The following is a 17,129-nucleotide window of genomic DNA, read 5'->3' as shown; positions in this document are numbered from 1 at the left end:
CAAAGTCCTTGAGTATGCTTAATATCCCCAGAATCAGACAAAACTCTAGATAGAAATTACATTCATTTCAGCAAAGTCCTAATAGTAAAGAATCGAATCTTGAAAGATCTACTCAGTGTCCTGCAGATTCAAAGGGAAAACTCCAAGAAATGGACCTGGATTTAATAGTTTACCACAACTCATCCTCAATAATACTGATGCTTTGCTATTCTAGAAATGACCTGATACACACCTACTTGTGCAATTACAAATAACATACAGGAAGTATAAATTATTTCTCTTAGCAAGTTATTACAAACTTATTATCAGAAAGAAAACACATTTTTCCATGGTCTATAGAAAATTTTACCTTCCAACTTCTCTGAAGTACTGTTTAAGGCCTTATTAAATATGAACTGAATATATACCAAATGCCTACTACAGTCTTCTCATAACATCTTAATATTCCTTAATCCTTACTATGAAACTACATTAAAAGCCTGAATTATCCACTCTTAAGTATAAAAGATTAAAATTTTAAAATAGGATTAATATTATTTAAATACAAGGTTACCTTTTTTTGGTTTTACAAGAAATCTCTGTACTTGAAGACAGCACATTTAGTGAGTTTTCAGAAGTGTAAGTCTCTTTCTTTTGGGCAATAGATGGAATAGCATTTTGTGATAAAGACGCCTTTGCGTCCAAAACAACAGAAGACGAACCAACAGATATATAAAATTCTTCATCAACTTCATTGTGATGGTCATTTTGTTTTCTACTTGACACATTTTTCAAGTCAGTCGTATTTTCAGAACCAACATCAGTTGCCGGAGTTTTCTGATGAACTTCAGGGGCCTGAACTAGAATAAAATTATATAAAGACAGTTGTCAACTAAAAATAATATTAGAATCAAATGTGCTTTTTTAAAATGTAACAATAATTTAAATAAAAGTAACCTTTAGATGATTCATAGGTCATTAAGGTTAGAATCAAGGATTTATAATTAAAATACATAGATAATTTTGAAAATTCTAATTTATGAAATTAAACAAATGAGGCATGTATTTGGTCCATATATCTGAAGGTGTGAAATGACAGAAATCTTCAGACATAGAAAATTCACAACTTTACTGATATAGTCTTGAGATGTGAATAAAATATATATGCAGCTAGTAATGAAGTGGTTACTATGAAGTAATGAAATGACCTAGAGAAACTACGTAATTCTTTCTTTAGGCTAAAAATAAGATAGGGCATATATTTATACATGTTCATACATATATAGACATCACAGATATGCATATAAAGATAATAAATCCACCACTCGTCTGTCAGTTTATCGTACTGTGGTAGCCTGTGTATTGCTGTGATGCTAGAAGCTATGCCTGGTATTTCAAATACCAGCAGGGTCACCCACGATGGACAGGTTTCAGTGGAGCTTCCAGAGTAAGACAGATCAGGAGGAACAGCCTGGTGGCCTACTTTGGAAAATTAACAATAAATTTTCTATGGATCACAAAAGAATACTGTCTGGTATAGTGCTGCAAGATAAGCTCCCTAGTTGGAATGCACTCAAAATACAAAGTAACTATAACAATAGACTCAAGCATACCAATGACAGTGAAGATTGCACAGGACCAGGTAATGATTCATCCATCTTAGAAGAACACCCAGAATGATTCTTAGAAGTGAGGATGGTGAGACTGTCTCACTTACTTTGGACATCCACGACTTGTCTGTCACTCCGTGGTACTGTGGTGGCTTGCGTGTTACTCTGATACTAGTAGACATGCCACCAGCATTTCAAATACCAGTAGTATCACCCATGGTAGACAGGTTTCATTGGAGCTCCCAGACAGAGACTATGAAGAAGGACCTGGCAATCTACTTTTGAAAAAACTGGCCAGTGAAAACCTTATGAATAGCAGCGGAACACTGGCTGATATAGTGCCAAAAGATGAGCCACTCAGTTGGAAGGCACTCAAAATACAACTGGGAAGAGCTGCCTCCTCAAGCTATAGTCAATCTTAATAAAGCGGATGGAGTAGAGCTTTCAGGACCTTCCATTGCTGATGTGGCATGACTCAAAATGAGAAGATGCAGCTGCAAACATCCATTAATAATCGGAAAATGGACTGTACCAAGTATGAATCTAGGAAAATTGGAAACTGTCAAAAATGAAATGGAATGCATAAACATTTCCTAGGCATTTGTGGGCTGAAATGGACTAGTTATTGGCCATTTTGAATTAGACAATCATATGGTCTACTATGCTGGGAATGACAAATTGAAGAGGAATGGCATTGCATTCATTGTCAAAAGAACATTTCAAAATCTATCCTGAAGTACAATGTTGTCAGTGGTAGGATAATATTCATACACCTACTGAAGACCAGTTCATAACATTGTGAAGAATGGGAATTCCAGAATACTTAATTGTGCTCCCGTGGAACCTGTACATAGACCAATAGGCAGTTGTTCAAACAGAATAAGAGGATACAGTGTGGTTTAAAGTTAAGATAGGTGTGCATCAGGGTTGTATCCTTTCACTATACTTATGTAATCTATACGTTGAGCAAATAATCCAAGAAGCTGGACTATATGAAGAAGAATGTGGTGGCATCAGGATTAAAAGAAGACTCATTAATGACCTACGCTATGTCGATGATGCAACCTTGCTTGCTAAAAGTGAAATGGACTTGAAGCACTTACTGATGAAGATCACAGACCACAGCCTTCAGTGTGGATTACACTTCAACATAAAGAAAACAAAAATTCTCAAAACTAGACCTATAAGCAGCATCATGATGGACGGAGAAAATACTGAAGTTGTCAAGGATTTCATTTTACTGTAGCCACAATCATCGTCCATGAAAGCAGCCGTCAAGAAATCAAACAACATATTACATTGGGGGAATCCGATGCAAAAGACCTTTTCAAAGTGTTAAAAAGCTAAGATGTCCCTTTGAGGACTAAGGTGCGCCTGACCCAAGCCATGGTATTTTCAGTCACCTCATATACATGCAAAAGCTGGACAATGAATAAGGAAAATCGAAGAATTGATGCACTTGAGTTATGGTGTTGGCAAAGAATACTGAATATATACCATGGGCTGCCAGAAGAATAAACAAATTTGTCTTGGAAACACAGCCAGAGTAGTCCTTAGAAGTGAGGATGGCGAGACCCAGTCTCACATACTTTGGACATGTTATCAGGAGGGACCAGTCCCTGGAGAAGGACATCATGCTGGGTAAAGTGGAAGATCATCTAAAAAGAGGAAGACCCTTAACAGATGGGCTGACACAGTGGCTGCAACAATGGGCTCAAGCATAACAATGACTGTGAGGACGGTGCAGGACTGGGCAGTGTTTTGTTTGGTTGTACATAGGGTCACTATGAGTCGATATCTACTCAAGATTACATAACACCAACAGCCCTAACCTTTGAACATCAAAGAAATACAGACTAGCTGGATAATATTCATACTCTTAAAAAGCAAAGATTAAAAATTTAAATGAAACCAAAAAAGAGTTTGTGGTTCTGGAACAAGATGGCATAAACTCATTTTCCTCAGCTTATCCCCTCTAAACACAACTATGTGCCCTAGAAATTATCCATCAATGATAACTGGTCTCTGAAAACTGGAAGGAAGAAGGCAGATGGGCTAGGAACCTGAGACTTCAGGAACGAAAATGTGGCGAGTCCCATGGGCTTTTTTTTATTCTCCCATATACCCTCTCATAGGTCACCAGAGAGGCCTGCAACCCAGAACCAACAGCAACAGGCATAGAGGGAACACACACATACACAAGAAAAGCCTGCACTCTCTGGCCAAAGGATCTAGAGAAGAGAAACTCAACAGAGACCTAGTGCAGAGCCTCAACCCCAGCTCTACAACACAGGCCAGCGGGTATTCTAATCCACCTGCAGTGTCAGACTAGTGAATCCCTGGGCCATTCCAGCCCTTGCTTCGCAAGTCCTACAGACAAGCAGCAGCAGAGAAGTAAAGCCCTAGGCCAACATAGTCCCTGCCTACTCTATAATCAAGGATAGCAGGCAGTCCAAACTACCAGCGGTAGTGAAGTCTCTGACTTTCCCAGCTCGTTTTACAGGCCAAGATGACATTTTGATCCACCAGCAGCAGTGACATCCCAGGCCATCCCAGCTCCCATTTCACAACCAGGGCACCAGTGAACAATCTGTTCCACAGAAGGGACAGAATCAGGAGGCCTGCATCACTCTTGTCTACTACCCAGTGGCATAAGGAGACCTAGGCCCAGCAGCTTCTGACCCCAGCCCCTGCATAAGATGACCAAGAACATCAGGCAGGTCAGGGAAACACTTTCCAAACACCCGAGCTGGCACAAGCCAAGAACTGAGCTGGAACTCCAGTGGCATCAGAAAATGAAGCAGGCCAAAATACCACTGCAATGACTCTGAAAACTAAACTGTCACTGGAAACAAAACCCACAAAAGGAACCCAGAACCTACACATTAAAGCAAAAACAGAGAAATGACCTCCTATAAAAGAATATTTAAATAAGAGCAAGTGTTTCCTAGTATAGCAACCAAAATGTCCAGGATACAACTGAAACCATTCCTTATACCAAAATACAGAAAACTACAATCTGAATAGAAAAATATGATTCAATAGACACCAATACTGAGATTAACCAGATGCTGGAAATACCTGACAGGGATTTTAACGCATTTTTATAAAAATGCTTTAGCAATCAATTACAAATTCTCTTGAAGCAATAGGGGAAAAAAAAAAGAAACCCTCAAAGAAATAGCAGTCATAAAAAGAACCATTCTAGGGGGGGATATTAGCCATCCTTATAGGTGTATACTGGCATCTTATTTTTGTTTTAAAATTCCCTAAAGACAAATGATGCTGAGCATCTTTTAATGTTTATTCGCCCTTTGTACATCTGCTTTGATGAGTAGTCCATTCAGATCTTTGCATACTTTTAAATTGGTTTTCATGCTTTTTTACTGAGTTTTAAGAGTTCTTGGAATGTTTTGGGTACTAGTTCATTATTAGATAGGTGTTTCACAAATATTTTCTGTTGTTGTTAGGTGCTATAGAGTCGGTGCCTATGTACAACAGAACAAAACAACCTGTCCTGCACCATCTTCACAATCATTGTTATGCTTGAACTTATTGTCGCAGCCACTGTGTCAATCCATTTCATTGAGGGTCTTCCTCTTTTTTGCTGACCCTCTACTTTACCAATCATGATGTCCTTCCCCAGGGACTGATTCCTCCTGATAACATGTCCAAAGTCTGTGAAACAGAGTCTCGCCATCCTTGCTTCTAGGGAGCATTCTGGTTTACTTCTTCCAAAACAGATTTGTTCGTTCTTGTTTAATATATTAACAAAAGTACAAACAGCGAAAGACAAAAAAATAAATAGAACCTCACAAAAATTAAAAACTTTTACCAGGTATGTAAGAACGGTTCAACATTAGAAAATCAACTAACATAATCTACCACATAAATAGAACAAGGAAAACATGATCATCTCAACTGACACAGAAAACACATTTCATAAAGTCCAACACCCATTCCTGCTAAAAAAATTCTCAATAAAATAGGAATGTTGTTGTTGTGTGAGGTCGTCAAGTTAGTTCGACTCATAGTGACCCTATATATGACAGAATGAAACACTGCCCAGTCCTGCACCACCCTAACAATTGTTTTCATGCTTGAACCCATTGTTTCATCCACTGTGTCAACCCATCTCCTTGAGGGTCTTCCTCTTTCTTGCTGAACCTCACTTTACCAAGCATGATGTTCTTCTCCAGGGACTGATCCCCCCTGATAACATGTCCAAAGTATATAAGACACAGTCTCACCATTGTTGCTTCTAAGGAGCACTTTGGCTGTATTTCTTCCAAGACAGATTTGTTCTTTTGGCAGTCCATGGTATATTCAATGGAAACTCTGGTGGTGTTGTGGTTAAGAGCTACAGCTGCTAACCGAAAGGTCAGCAGTTCAATCCACCAGGTGCTCCTTGGAAACTCTACGGGGCAGTTCTACTCTGTCCTATGGGGTCACTATGAGTTGGAATCGACTCTATGGCAATGGGTTGGGTTTTTTTTTTTTTTTTTGTCAAAGTTAATTGACTCTATCTGTCTGGGTCTCTTTTTGGGACCTCTATTCTGTTCCATTAATTTATGTGTCTGTTTATTACCAGTACCACGTGGTCTGGATAGCTGTAGGTTTACAGTAAGTCTTGAAATCAGACCATGCGAGTGCTCCTACTTAGTTTTTCTTCTTCATTATTTCAGCTATTTTAGCTATTCCATGTAAATTTTAAAATCAGTTTGTCAATATCTACACAAAAGCTTGCTGGGAATTTCTTTGGAATTGTGCTGAAACTATAACGTCAGGAAGAATTGATATCGTAATAATATATTGAGCCTTATATCTATGAACATGGAACAGCTCTCCATTTATTTAGATGTTCTTCGATTACTTTCATCAATTTTAGTTTTCTGCCTATAGATCTTGAATACATTTTGTTAGATTTATACCTAAGTATTTCATTATTGTTGGTTCAATTGCAAAGAGTATTTTTTCCCCCTAAACTTCAAATTCTAATTGCTCATTGCTGGTATATAGAAAAGCAATTGACTTTTGTATATTAATGTTGCATCCAGAGGCCATTGTATACTCACTATTAGCTCCAGAAGCTTTGTTGATTTTTTGTGATTTTCTGCATAAACAATTACGTCATCTGAGAACAAAGACAAACTTTATTTCTCCCTTCCCAATCTGTATCTTCCACTTTCTTATCTTATTGAATAGCTATGACTCCTATACAATGGTATATAGTAGTAATGATAGTGGACATCCTTGTCTTGTTTCCCATCTTAAGGAGAAAACATCTAATTTTCATCATTAAGTATGATGTTAATGGTGGTTTTTTTGTACCGGCTTTTTATCAAGCTGAGGAAGTTTCCCTCTACTACTAGTTTGCTGAGAGATTTTATTATTAATAAGTGATAGATTTTGTCAATTTTTTTACATGAAGAGACATGATCACTTTTTTAACTTTTTTTCAATGTGGAAGATAACAATGGATTTTCAAATATTGAACCAGCCTTGCATGCCTGCAATAAATCCCACTTGTTTGTGCTGTATAATCCTTTTTATGCATTGTTGAATTAAATATAATAATATTTTGGTAAGAATGTTTACATCTGTGTTTGAGAGGTTTTTCTTTCCGGTAATGTCTTTATACAGTTTAATGTTAGGATAATGTTGGCCTCATGTAATAAGTTAGGAAGTGCCCCCTCTGCTTCTATTTTCTAGAAAAGATTATGAAGAACTGGTATCACTTCTGTCTTAAATTTAGTAAAATTCACCAGTGAAGCCATTTGGCCCTGGTGCTTTACTTACTGGTTACTTGTTATTGATTTAATTTCTGTAACAAAAGGCTACTCAGATGAAGAATTTTTCCTTGCTTGAGTGTTGGTAGTTTATGTCCTTTTATTCTTAGTTAGCCTGGCTAGAGGTTTGTCAAGCTGTGTTAAATCCATACAATAAAATATTGTTCAGCAATTAAGAGAAAAAAAAAAGCACTACACCAAGCTCCGAAAAGAGACACTTGAACCTTAACTGTATACTGCTAAATGCAAAAAGCTAATCTGAAAAGGTTACATCCAGTATGATTCCAAATATATGAATTCTGACAAAGGTAAGACTACAGAAACAGTAAAATAGCTTTTGCTCACTCAATCCTGCAGCTGGCTCCTGTTCATGTGACCTCTGATTCTTGGGACTGGAACTAGTGCTTAACAGCCGTCTTACCAGTCGATCTTGGGTTTGCCAGCCCCCGCAGCTATGTGAGTCAAGAGAAGCCTTCAGCCTGACCCACAGACTTGGGACTTTTCAGCCTCTACAACTGCATGACCCAGTTTCTTGATATAAATCTATATGTGTATTTATACACTTCACTAGTTTTGCTTCTCTAGAGAACCCAGCCTAAGACAACACTGTAATTTTGGATATATAACACCATGCATTTGTCAAAACTCTAAAACTCTACAGCACCAAAAGTGCACTTTAATGCATGGAAATTAAAAAAAAAAAAAATTTCAGAGATTATAGGAATCTCAGGATGGAATGTAAACTGTGACAAAACAATTTAATTACATTTACTATACATGTATAAAACAACCTCACTGAAGGGGTGGAGAAAAAGTGTTGACCTAAGTAACAATGGAAATGAGTATGTAAAATGAAAACCAAAAGAAATTGTTCATTATGTGCAACCAAACACCTCATGGGACTTGGTTTCTTGGTTTTGAAGTTTACACTCATGGTTTCATGTGACATCCCAGTTAATTGGCCTAATACCGTTTTTAGTGCTTCTGTTCGACCTCCTACTTAGGTGTGTAGTGCCTGGAGTCTTAAAAGCTTGCAAGTGGCCATCCAAGGTACAACCATTGATCTCTATTCACCTAGAACATCAGTGGAAGAAGGAGAGTCAGGAATAAAAAAGGCAATGGAATGCATGGCTGATTGCCTCAATGAATAACTGCCTCCTTTGCCATAAGACCAGCACAGATGGTGCCCAGCTACCATTACTGAATGATCTGATCAAAGATTCTACATAAAAATCCTAATCAAAAGGAGTGGAATGTGGAAGAGAATTTCATATTCTCAGGGAATTCAGACTTTCTGGAACCATGGAGGCTGGATGAGCCCAGAAACTACCAACCTGAGATAATCTCTAAACCAAAAATATCTCCTGAAGCCTTCTCTAAACCAAACACTAGTTTAGCTTAAATAGTAAAGAATGTCTGCCTTGAGCATTATGCTCAATTAGAGATCTACATGGGATCAAACTGAAAACAGCAACTTGAAAAATAAGGAAACTTAGGGGGTAATGAGTTTATGTTAATGGGGAAGAAACAATTCAGAAAAAGAGGGTGAGAATGGTTGCACAACTTGAAGCATGTAATCAGCATCACTGAATTGTAATGTAGAAATTGCTGAACCAGTTTAAGTTCTCCTGGTATATATTCTCAATAACAAAAAAAGAAATAAAAAAAAAGTCACGTAAATTGATGATGGCTGGTAAGAGCCAACTTCCTCACTCTTAAGACAGAGTTACAAATAAACAATGGGAGGAGGTGAGAATGATCCTTGTGGTAATAGATTAGAGCTGGGAGTGTCTCAGTTCAGTCTTTTCTGGTCTGGCCAGACCCCACTCAAAATAGAAATTCTCAGGTGTGGCCGAGAAATCCCAGGCAAGGCACCCAATTCTTCCAAGAGATAGTTCTCCAGAGCCAACAACAAAGGCCACCTCAAGTGGGGTAAAACCAAGTCCTTTACCCCACACGGAGTAATTTCTCAACATCTACAAACTACCAAAATTCAGACAAGATGAAACAGATAACTTGAATAGTTCTATAATAATTAACGTATTTTGTAATTCAAAATGTCTCAAAAAAGAAATCTCCAGGCCCATATGGTTTTATTGGACATTTATACCAAACAAAGAATTAACACCAATTTTACACAATCCTTCCCAGAAATTAGAATAGGAAACACCTCCCAACTCATTTTATCAGGCCATGTGATTTCTGGCACTGAGAATAAATTTAAAAAAAAAGAAAAAAAACCTAAACCCACTGCTGAGTTGATTTCGACTCGTAGCGACCTTACAGGACAAAGTAGAACTGCCTCAAAGGGTTTTCAAGGCTGTAAATCTTTAAGGAAGCAGACCACCACATCTTTCTCCTGTGGAGTGGCTTGTGGGTTCAAACCTCGAAACTTCTGGCTGACAGCCAAGCGCTTAACCACTGCACTACCAGGGTTCCTCAGGCACTTAGCATAGAAGAGATAAAATACTACATCTTATTTTATCAAGTTACCAATTCTGATTAAACACATTTATCTTTAAAATGAAAAAAAGGATTTAAAAACAACAAATCAGCTGGTAGAGTTATACTGAAATGACTCCTCTGGGAAATCAATTGGGCATTACCTAACAAAGACCAAATTGCATTTAAGCTATCATGGAGATAATGTTGCTCTGAACAGCAAAAAAGTATTTACTGACTGGAGAGTGAATAAATAAATTGTGATATGGTCAAATAATGCAATATTTATTCCTTTATTCCAAGGGATAAATTTTGAAAAATATCTGTTACACAAATTTCAGATGGTTACATATATTCAATTTAAAGATCTCTTACAAACTGACCCAAAAATACCACAAATAGGCAAACAATATGAACAGACATTGCAGATACAAGCAAATTCAAGATTCTGGGAAGATGGCAGTGTAAACAGACCACCATTCCAATTCTCCCCCACAAATACAACAAGAAATACAATAAGTAAAAGGTACTCGGCTTTGAGGAACTGAATCAGGGAACAGAGGAAAGCACTGAGGAACTGCAAACAGGCAAGAATCAATGAATTGACAATGAGTTGCATACGAATTATAAACCCTCATCTGGAGTGAACTATGTATGAAATATAAATTGCAAAAAGGTTTAAAAAAAAAAAAGCAAATTCAAGTAGTCAGTAAACTTATAAAACAGTGCTCCAACTCCATGACACTAAAGTAACAATGAGGATAGATCACTTAATATCTATCAGACTGGAAAAAACGAAGAATAGTAAATAGTCTATCAGGTTATAAAGTACATTCAAACATTGCTGGTGAGACAGAAAATTATAGCCTCTTCTAAAAGTATACACACATGTGTGAGTGCATATATATGTTTTCATTTATGAGTACCAGTGGAGGTATAGGCAGATTCAAAGGTTACCTCAGCAGGATGATGGGAGTAATAATTAGCTTTCTCTTTTAAATCTTTGGCTCTGTTGCCTCAGATGGAATACTTCTGTAATGTGAAAAACGCAAACGAAGAAATCTTTAAAAAGTAGCAGCACATACAACTGAAGAAAGAAATGGGGCAATAGGAGAAGAGAGAAAAGGACACTGGCCATGGACTTGAAAGAGAATCAAAATCAACTTCATCCATGTCATAATTCTGCCTAAACTGACTCTGACCTTGTCACTCAAACCAACATATGTGCCACCTTTCACATTTCTAATCTTTTAAAGATATCTAGCAAACAACAACCATGGGAATGCTACTAACCTGATTTGCTGATCTCTTCATTTGGTTCTACAATGAAGCCTTCTTTCTTTCTTGAAGAAGCTGGAAGCAACTTTGGACGGGATTTCTGGTGCTGAACATAGGAAAAATACAATGTTAGCTAGCTCTACTTTATTAAAATTATCAATTCTGACTACACACATTTGTTTTTAAAATGAGGAAAAAAAAGGATTTAAAAACAACAACCTAGCTGGTAAAGCTGTAAACTGAAATGACTACTTAGGAAAACAATTTGGCACTATACGGCACCGGTTTTTTTTTTTTTTTTTTTAGTAAAGTAGAAATGGTATATAACGGAAACAATGCAGCTCTGAACAGCAAAAAAACTACCAACAGGAGACCAAATAAATAAGCTGTGACACAGTCAAATAACAGAATATCATATCATATATACAACAGTGAAAATGAATAAGCCACAGCAACATGCACGAAAGATTATGTTGACCAAAAAAAAAAGAAGTTGCCAAAGTATAGAATAATCTCATTTATGTAAAATATATAATAGATCTGAAGATATGTAAAACAGTATAGTTATTTAGGGATTCACCTTATGCAGGAGAGAGTTAACATAGCAGGCCTGATCATTTAAAGAGCATGCTTGCAGGGCTAACATCCGGAGCTTGGCTTTCAGAATATGCCATCTTTAGCAATCAGTGAGGTTACATCTGCTGTGTCAGCCTGCTTAGACTGTAGAAACAATGTGATTTATAGTGAGTATCTCCTTTCCTTTGAGGAGTCTGGAATTTTGGTGGGCAGAGGATGCCTAAATGACTAACCTTCAATAAAAACAGGATGAGTCTTCAACGAGTTTCCCTGGGCAGAAACAACAATATGCTCATGCGACTGTGTTTCACGGCTAAATGCAAGGAGTGTACTGTGTGGCCCCTTTGGGGAAGAGTACAGGAAGCCTGTATATGGATTCCTCCAGACTTTGCCTGATGCGTCTTTTTCCATTATCAATCTGGCTGTTTATCCTGATTATGTGCCTATAATAAATCTCAGCCATGAGTCAACTATTTGCTCAGTTGCATAAATCCTTCTAGTGAAGCACCAAACATGGGATCTGACATAAGTGGCATCAGAAGTGCTGACAAATGGCAACACATATGTGATAAAACTATAAAGTAAAGGACGAAAGTGGTGAACATGAAATTCAAAATAGGGTTACCTATACACAGATGGAAGAAGGAGAAAAATAGGACGAGAAAGGGGCACACAGATACCTATACTGCACACACATACATAGACAAAGGGGCTTCAAATGTATTGTTTTTTACACCAAACGATGGGTACAAGGGTGTTCATCTATATTATTTTTAATATCTTGCATGAACTATATATGCTCTTTTCTAAGCATAAAATACTTAAAGGCATAAATTTTTAAAATCTAGAAAAGGAAAATCTCATTCAGACACTGAAAGTGGGAAGGAAAATTGACAAATCATTTTGCAGAAAAATCTGACAATATTTAGTAATTTCATTTCAAATGTGCACATCCTAGAGGAATGCAGTTTAAAACACGTGCACAAGCAAACGTAAGTAAGGATGCACACTGCATCACTAACACTACTAGATGTAAACAACCTAAAAATGTACTGAGGAATGAATAATGGAGCTATAATTCATATAAAAAATGCCAATCAATGTATAATACAATCTATGGAATTAAATTCCATAAAGAAACAAAGGCAGGCTTTCATTTAATCACTGTCTCTCTTAATGATTAAGAGATTTTAAAAACATTTAAGCCCAAAGGACATGAACAGACATTTCACCAAAGACAACATTCATTCAGGCAGATAATATGAAATAACGCTCGCCATCATTAGCCATCAGAGAGATGCAAATCAAGACTACAATAAGATTCCACCTCACCGCCGCAGAAATGGCACTGATCCAAACAAAAAAAAAAAAACAACAAATGCTGGCAAGGTTGTTGGGGGACTGGAACTCTTATACACTGCTGGTGGGATTGTAAAATCGTACAACCACTTTGGAAAATGGCATGGTGCTTCCTCAAAAAGTTAGAAATATCTAAAGATTCAGCAACCCTACTCCTAGGTATATATCCTAGAGCTATAATAACAGTGACAAGAATAGACATGTGCACACCTATGTTCACTGGAGCATTATACACAATAGCAAAAACATGGAAACAACCTGTCCATCAACAAATAAACAAATTGTGGTACATAGGTACAATGGAATGCTATGCAATTATAAAGAATAATGATGAGTCCATTAAACATCTTGTAACATGATGAATCTGGAAGACCTTATGCTGAGTGAAATAATCACAAAAGGACAAATATTGTATGGTCTCACTTTTATAAAAGGTCAAGAAAAGGTATACACACAGAAAGTAACGTTCTTTCATGGTTACCAGGGATGGAAGGGGTGAGAGGAAATCACTTTCTAGGTACCAGATACTTGTTATTTTGGGAGATATGGAAGGCAATACCCAGTGTGAGTGAAGTCTGCACAACCCATCCAAGGTAAATGAAGACACTAAGAAGTATGTAAGGGACAATTCTGGTAAATGTTATATAATTTTGCAACAATAATAACCAAAAAAAAAACGTGTATGGTTACACAGATATATATGTACATACATGTTTAGGAAGGCGCATGTGAGTATATGGGTGCGCATGTATAGGTGTATCTTTAGGCTATGTATATACATATTTATGTGTGCTGCATATATATTTATATATATAATAAACCATATAGAGGGCATAGTTACGGATACTTCCCAGACATAACCAAACACCTCGCAGGACTGGTTTACTAGGTTTGAAGGCTTGGAACCATAGTCTCGTGGGACAACTCGGTCAACTGACATAACATAGATCGTAAAGATAATGTTTTACATTCTAGTTTGGTGAGTATCGACTGGAGTCTTTAAAAGCTTGAAAGTGGCCAACTAAGATACAACTATTGTACTCATCTAGAACAAAATGAAGAAAACCAGACTCAAAGAAGTAACTAGCCCACAAGACTAACAGCCAACATGAACCACGGCCTCATTTAGCCTGAGACAAGAAGAACTAGATGGTGCCTGGCTACCACTACCAACCATTCTGACCAGGGACATGGAAGAAGGCCCTGGAGAGAAAGGCAGAAAAACATAGAACAAAACTCAAATTCCTAAAGAATGCCAGGCTTATGGGATCAATAAAGACTAGAGGAACCCCGAGTGACTATCACCCTAAGATACCCTTTGAATTTGGAATTGAAGCCGTTCCTGGTGGTCACCTTTTATCTAAATATTAGATTGGCTTATAAAATAAACAATTACCACCTGTGAGTAATTCTCCCGTGTACAATCAAGAGACCAAGGGTCAACATTTACCCTACAACAAAGATGAGAGGATAAGGAGGGACAGGGAAGTAAGATTAATGTAAACAAAACAAACTGAATAGAAACAATGAGAATGTTGACACATTGTGAAAAACATAACCAATGTCATGGAACAATTTGTATAAAAACTGTAAAATGGGAACCTAACTTGTGTAAACTTCCACCTAAAACAGAATAAAATATTAAAAGAAAAAAGAAGTGTAAGGCGAGAAGAAGACAGAAAGAAAGAAAAGAGAAATGAAGGTAGAAGAGAGATAGCGACAAGCTTCTTCAACTTGGAAAGCAGATTAGTAGCAACTAACTTCTCACACCAGAGAAAACTGAAATAGCCTAGCAGTGGAGAAAGCCCCAAAGCAGACAGATTCAAACTGCCACAATCTATAAAGGCTCAGTAATTAGAGGTACAAGTTACCACTAAAAGGAGTACAGGTGGAGCCCACAAACAGAAGGGTTATGAAAAATGTGTATAAGAAGCAGTAAGAACCATAGAGCCCCTCACCTTCCAACCTTTGCCAGGGAATCAAAGAGTTTGGAGGTTGTCATTCCCATCCTCACGTCAGGAAAATAGCTAAATAAACTGAAAACCAACAACTCTTCTTAAACCCATTATTAAATGAAGGTTATAAGGCAAACAACCACCCTGGAAACTGAACACACAGGCAAATACAGAGAATCACAGCTTACCAGGAAAATAACCCCCAAGCGTCAGTAACTCGTAGCAACATTTAAACAGTTACCGAAAAATTGCTGGAGGCTGAATGTCCACTAGCTTGAGAGTCAAAAATTACAAAAAGTGCAACGAATGTGTATTTGAAATACAAGAAAAAAGAACAGAAGAATATTTGAAATAATGACAGAATTTTCCAAAATAACGACAAACACCAAACCATAGATAAAGAATCATACAGAACACAAAACATGATAAACACCCAAAAAAACTACACCTATGTGTATTCAAACTGCAGAAAACCAAAAACAAACAAACTCTTGAAATGAGTCAGAAAAGGAAAAAACACCTAACCTATACAGGAACAAGAATAATAATTACAGCAACATTTTGTCCAGAAACCACACAAACAAGAAAACAGTGGAGTAAACTGCTAAATGAAAATAAACACCAATCTAGAATTCCAGTGAAATCATCCTTCAAATATGAAGGAGACAGATTGGAAAAAAAGTAAAATTATTTGTGGATGACATGATCCTATACAGAGAAAATCCCAGAGTGCGCAAGAAAACTTGAGCTAATAGAGGAGTTTAACAAAGCCGCAGGGTATAAAGTAAACAAAAATTAGTTGGGCTTCTATACATCAGCAATGAGAAATCTGAAAGAGAAATTAGGGAAACAAATTCATTTACAATAGCATCTAGGAGAATAAAAAACCTAGGAATAAATTCAATCAGGAATGTGAAGGATTTATACAGTGAAGATTATTAAAAAAAAAAAAAAAAACTGCTCAAAGAGATTAAAGAAGACTTAAATAAATGGAAAGATGTTCTGCCTTCATGGGACTGGAGACTTAATATTGTTAAGATGTCAATACTACCCAAAGCAATCTATAAATTCAATGCAATCCTGACAAAATTCCAAAGCTTTCTGTATAGGAATGGAAAAACCAATTCTCAAATTCATATGCCCCAAATAGCCAAAGCAATATTAAAAGAGAACAAAGTAGGAGGACTCATACGTCCTGATTTTAAAACATATTATACAGTTACAGTAATCAAAACAGCCTGGTACTGGTATAACAACAGATACATAGACCAACTGAATACAATTGAGAGTCTAAAATAATCACACATCTATGGTCAAGTGATTTTTTATAAGGCTGCTAAGAGCATGATCATCTCAATCAACATAGAAAGGGCATTTGATAAAGCCCAACATACATTCCTGCTAAAAAACTCTCAATAAAATAGGAATGTTGTTGTTAGCTGTCATGGAGTCGGTTCTGACTCATAGCAACAGTATGTACAACAAAATGAAACACTGCGCGGTCCTGTGCCACTCTCACAATCGTTATGCTTGAGCCCACTGCTGCAGTCACTGTATCAATCCATCTTTGAGTGTCTTCCTCTTTCTCTCTGACCCTCTATTTTACCAAGCATGATGTCCATCTCCAGGGACTGACCCCTCCCGATAACACGTCCAAACTGTGTGAGATGTAGTCTCACCATCCTTGCTTCTAAGGAGCATTCTGGCTGTACTTCTTCCAAGACAGACTATTCATTCTTTTGGCAGTCCATGGTATATTCAACATTCTTCATCAACACCACAATTCAAAGGCATCAATTCTTCTTTGATCTTACTTACTCACTGTCCAGCTTTCATGTGCATATGCGAAACATCATGGCTTGGATCAGGAGATCCTTAATCTTCAAGGTGACATCTTCACTTTTTAACACCTTAAAGAGGTCTCTCGCAGCAGATCTGCCCAATGTAGTATTGTCCTTTGATTACCTGACTGCTGCTTCCTTGGGTGTTGATTGTGGATTCAAGAAAAATGAAATCCTTGACAACTTCAATCTTTTCTGTTTATCATGATGTTGCTTATTGGCCCAGTTATGAGGATTTTTGTTTTCTTTATGTTGAGGTGTAATCCATACTGAAGGCTGTTTGGTCTTCGATCTCCAACA

At 37.1% G+C, this 17,129-nt stretch overlaps 1 protein-coding gene across 2 annotated transcripts in view; it reads right to left on the bottom strand.

Annotated features, from left to right (window-relative positions):
- Nucleotides 1–17,129, bottom strand: part of CENPC (centromere protein C) — a 107,046-nt gene that overhangs the window by 65,136 nt on the left and 24,781 nt on the right. For both annotated transcript variants that reach the window (XM_010595705.3, XM_064285755.1), the window contains exons 5-6: nt 11,114–11,204; nt 554–839 (exon numbers count right to left, since the gene is read on the bottom strand). In XM_010595705.3, the coding sequence (XP_010594007.2) occupies nt 554–839; nt 11,114–11,204 (377 nt within the window). The remainder of the gene's footprint in view (nt 1–553; nt 840–11,113; nt 11,205–17,129) is intronic.

Source organism: Loxodonta africana, chromosome 5, assembly GCF_030014295.1.
Source record: "Loxodonta africana isolate mLoxAfr1 chromosome 5, mLoxAfr1.hap2, whole genome shotgun sequence".
NCBI classification, from domain to species: Eukaryota; Metazoa; Chordata; class Mammalia; order Proboscidea; family Elephantidae; genus Loxodonta; species Loxodonta africana.
This window is presented reverse-complemented; position numbering and strand designations above follow the sequence as displayed.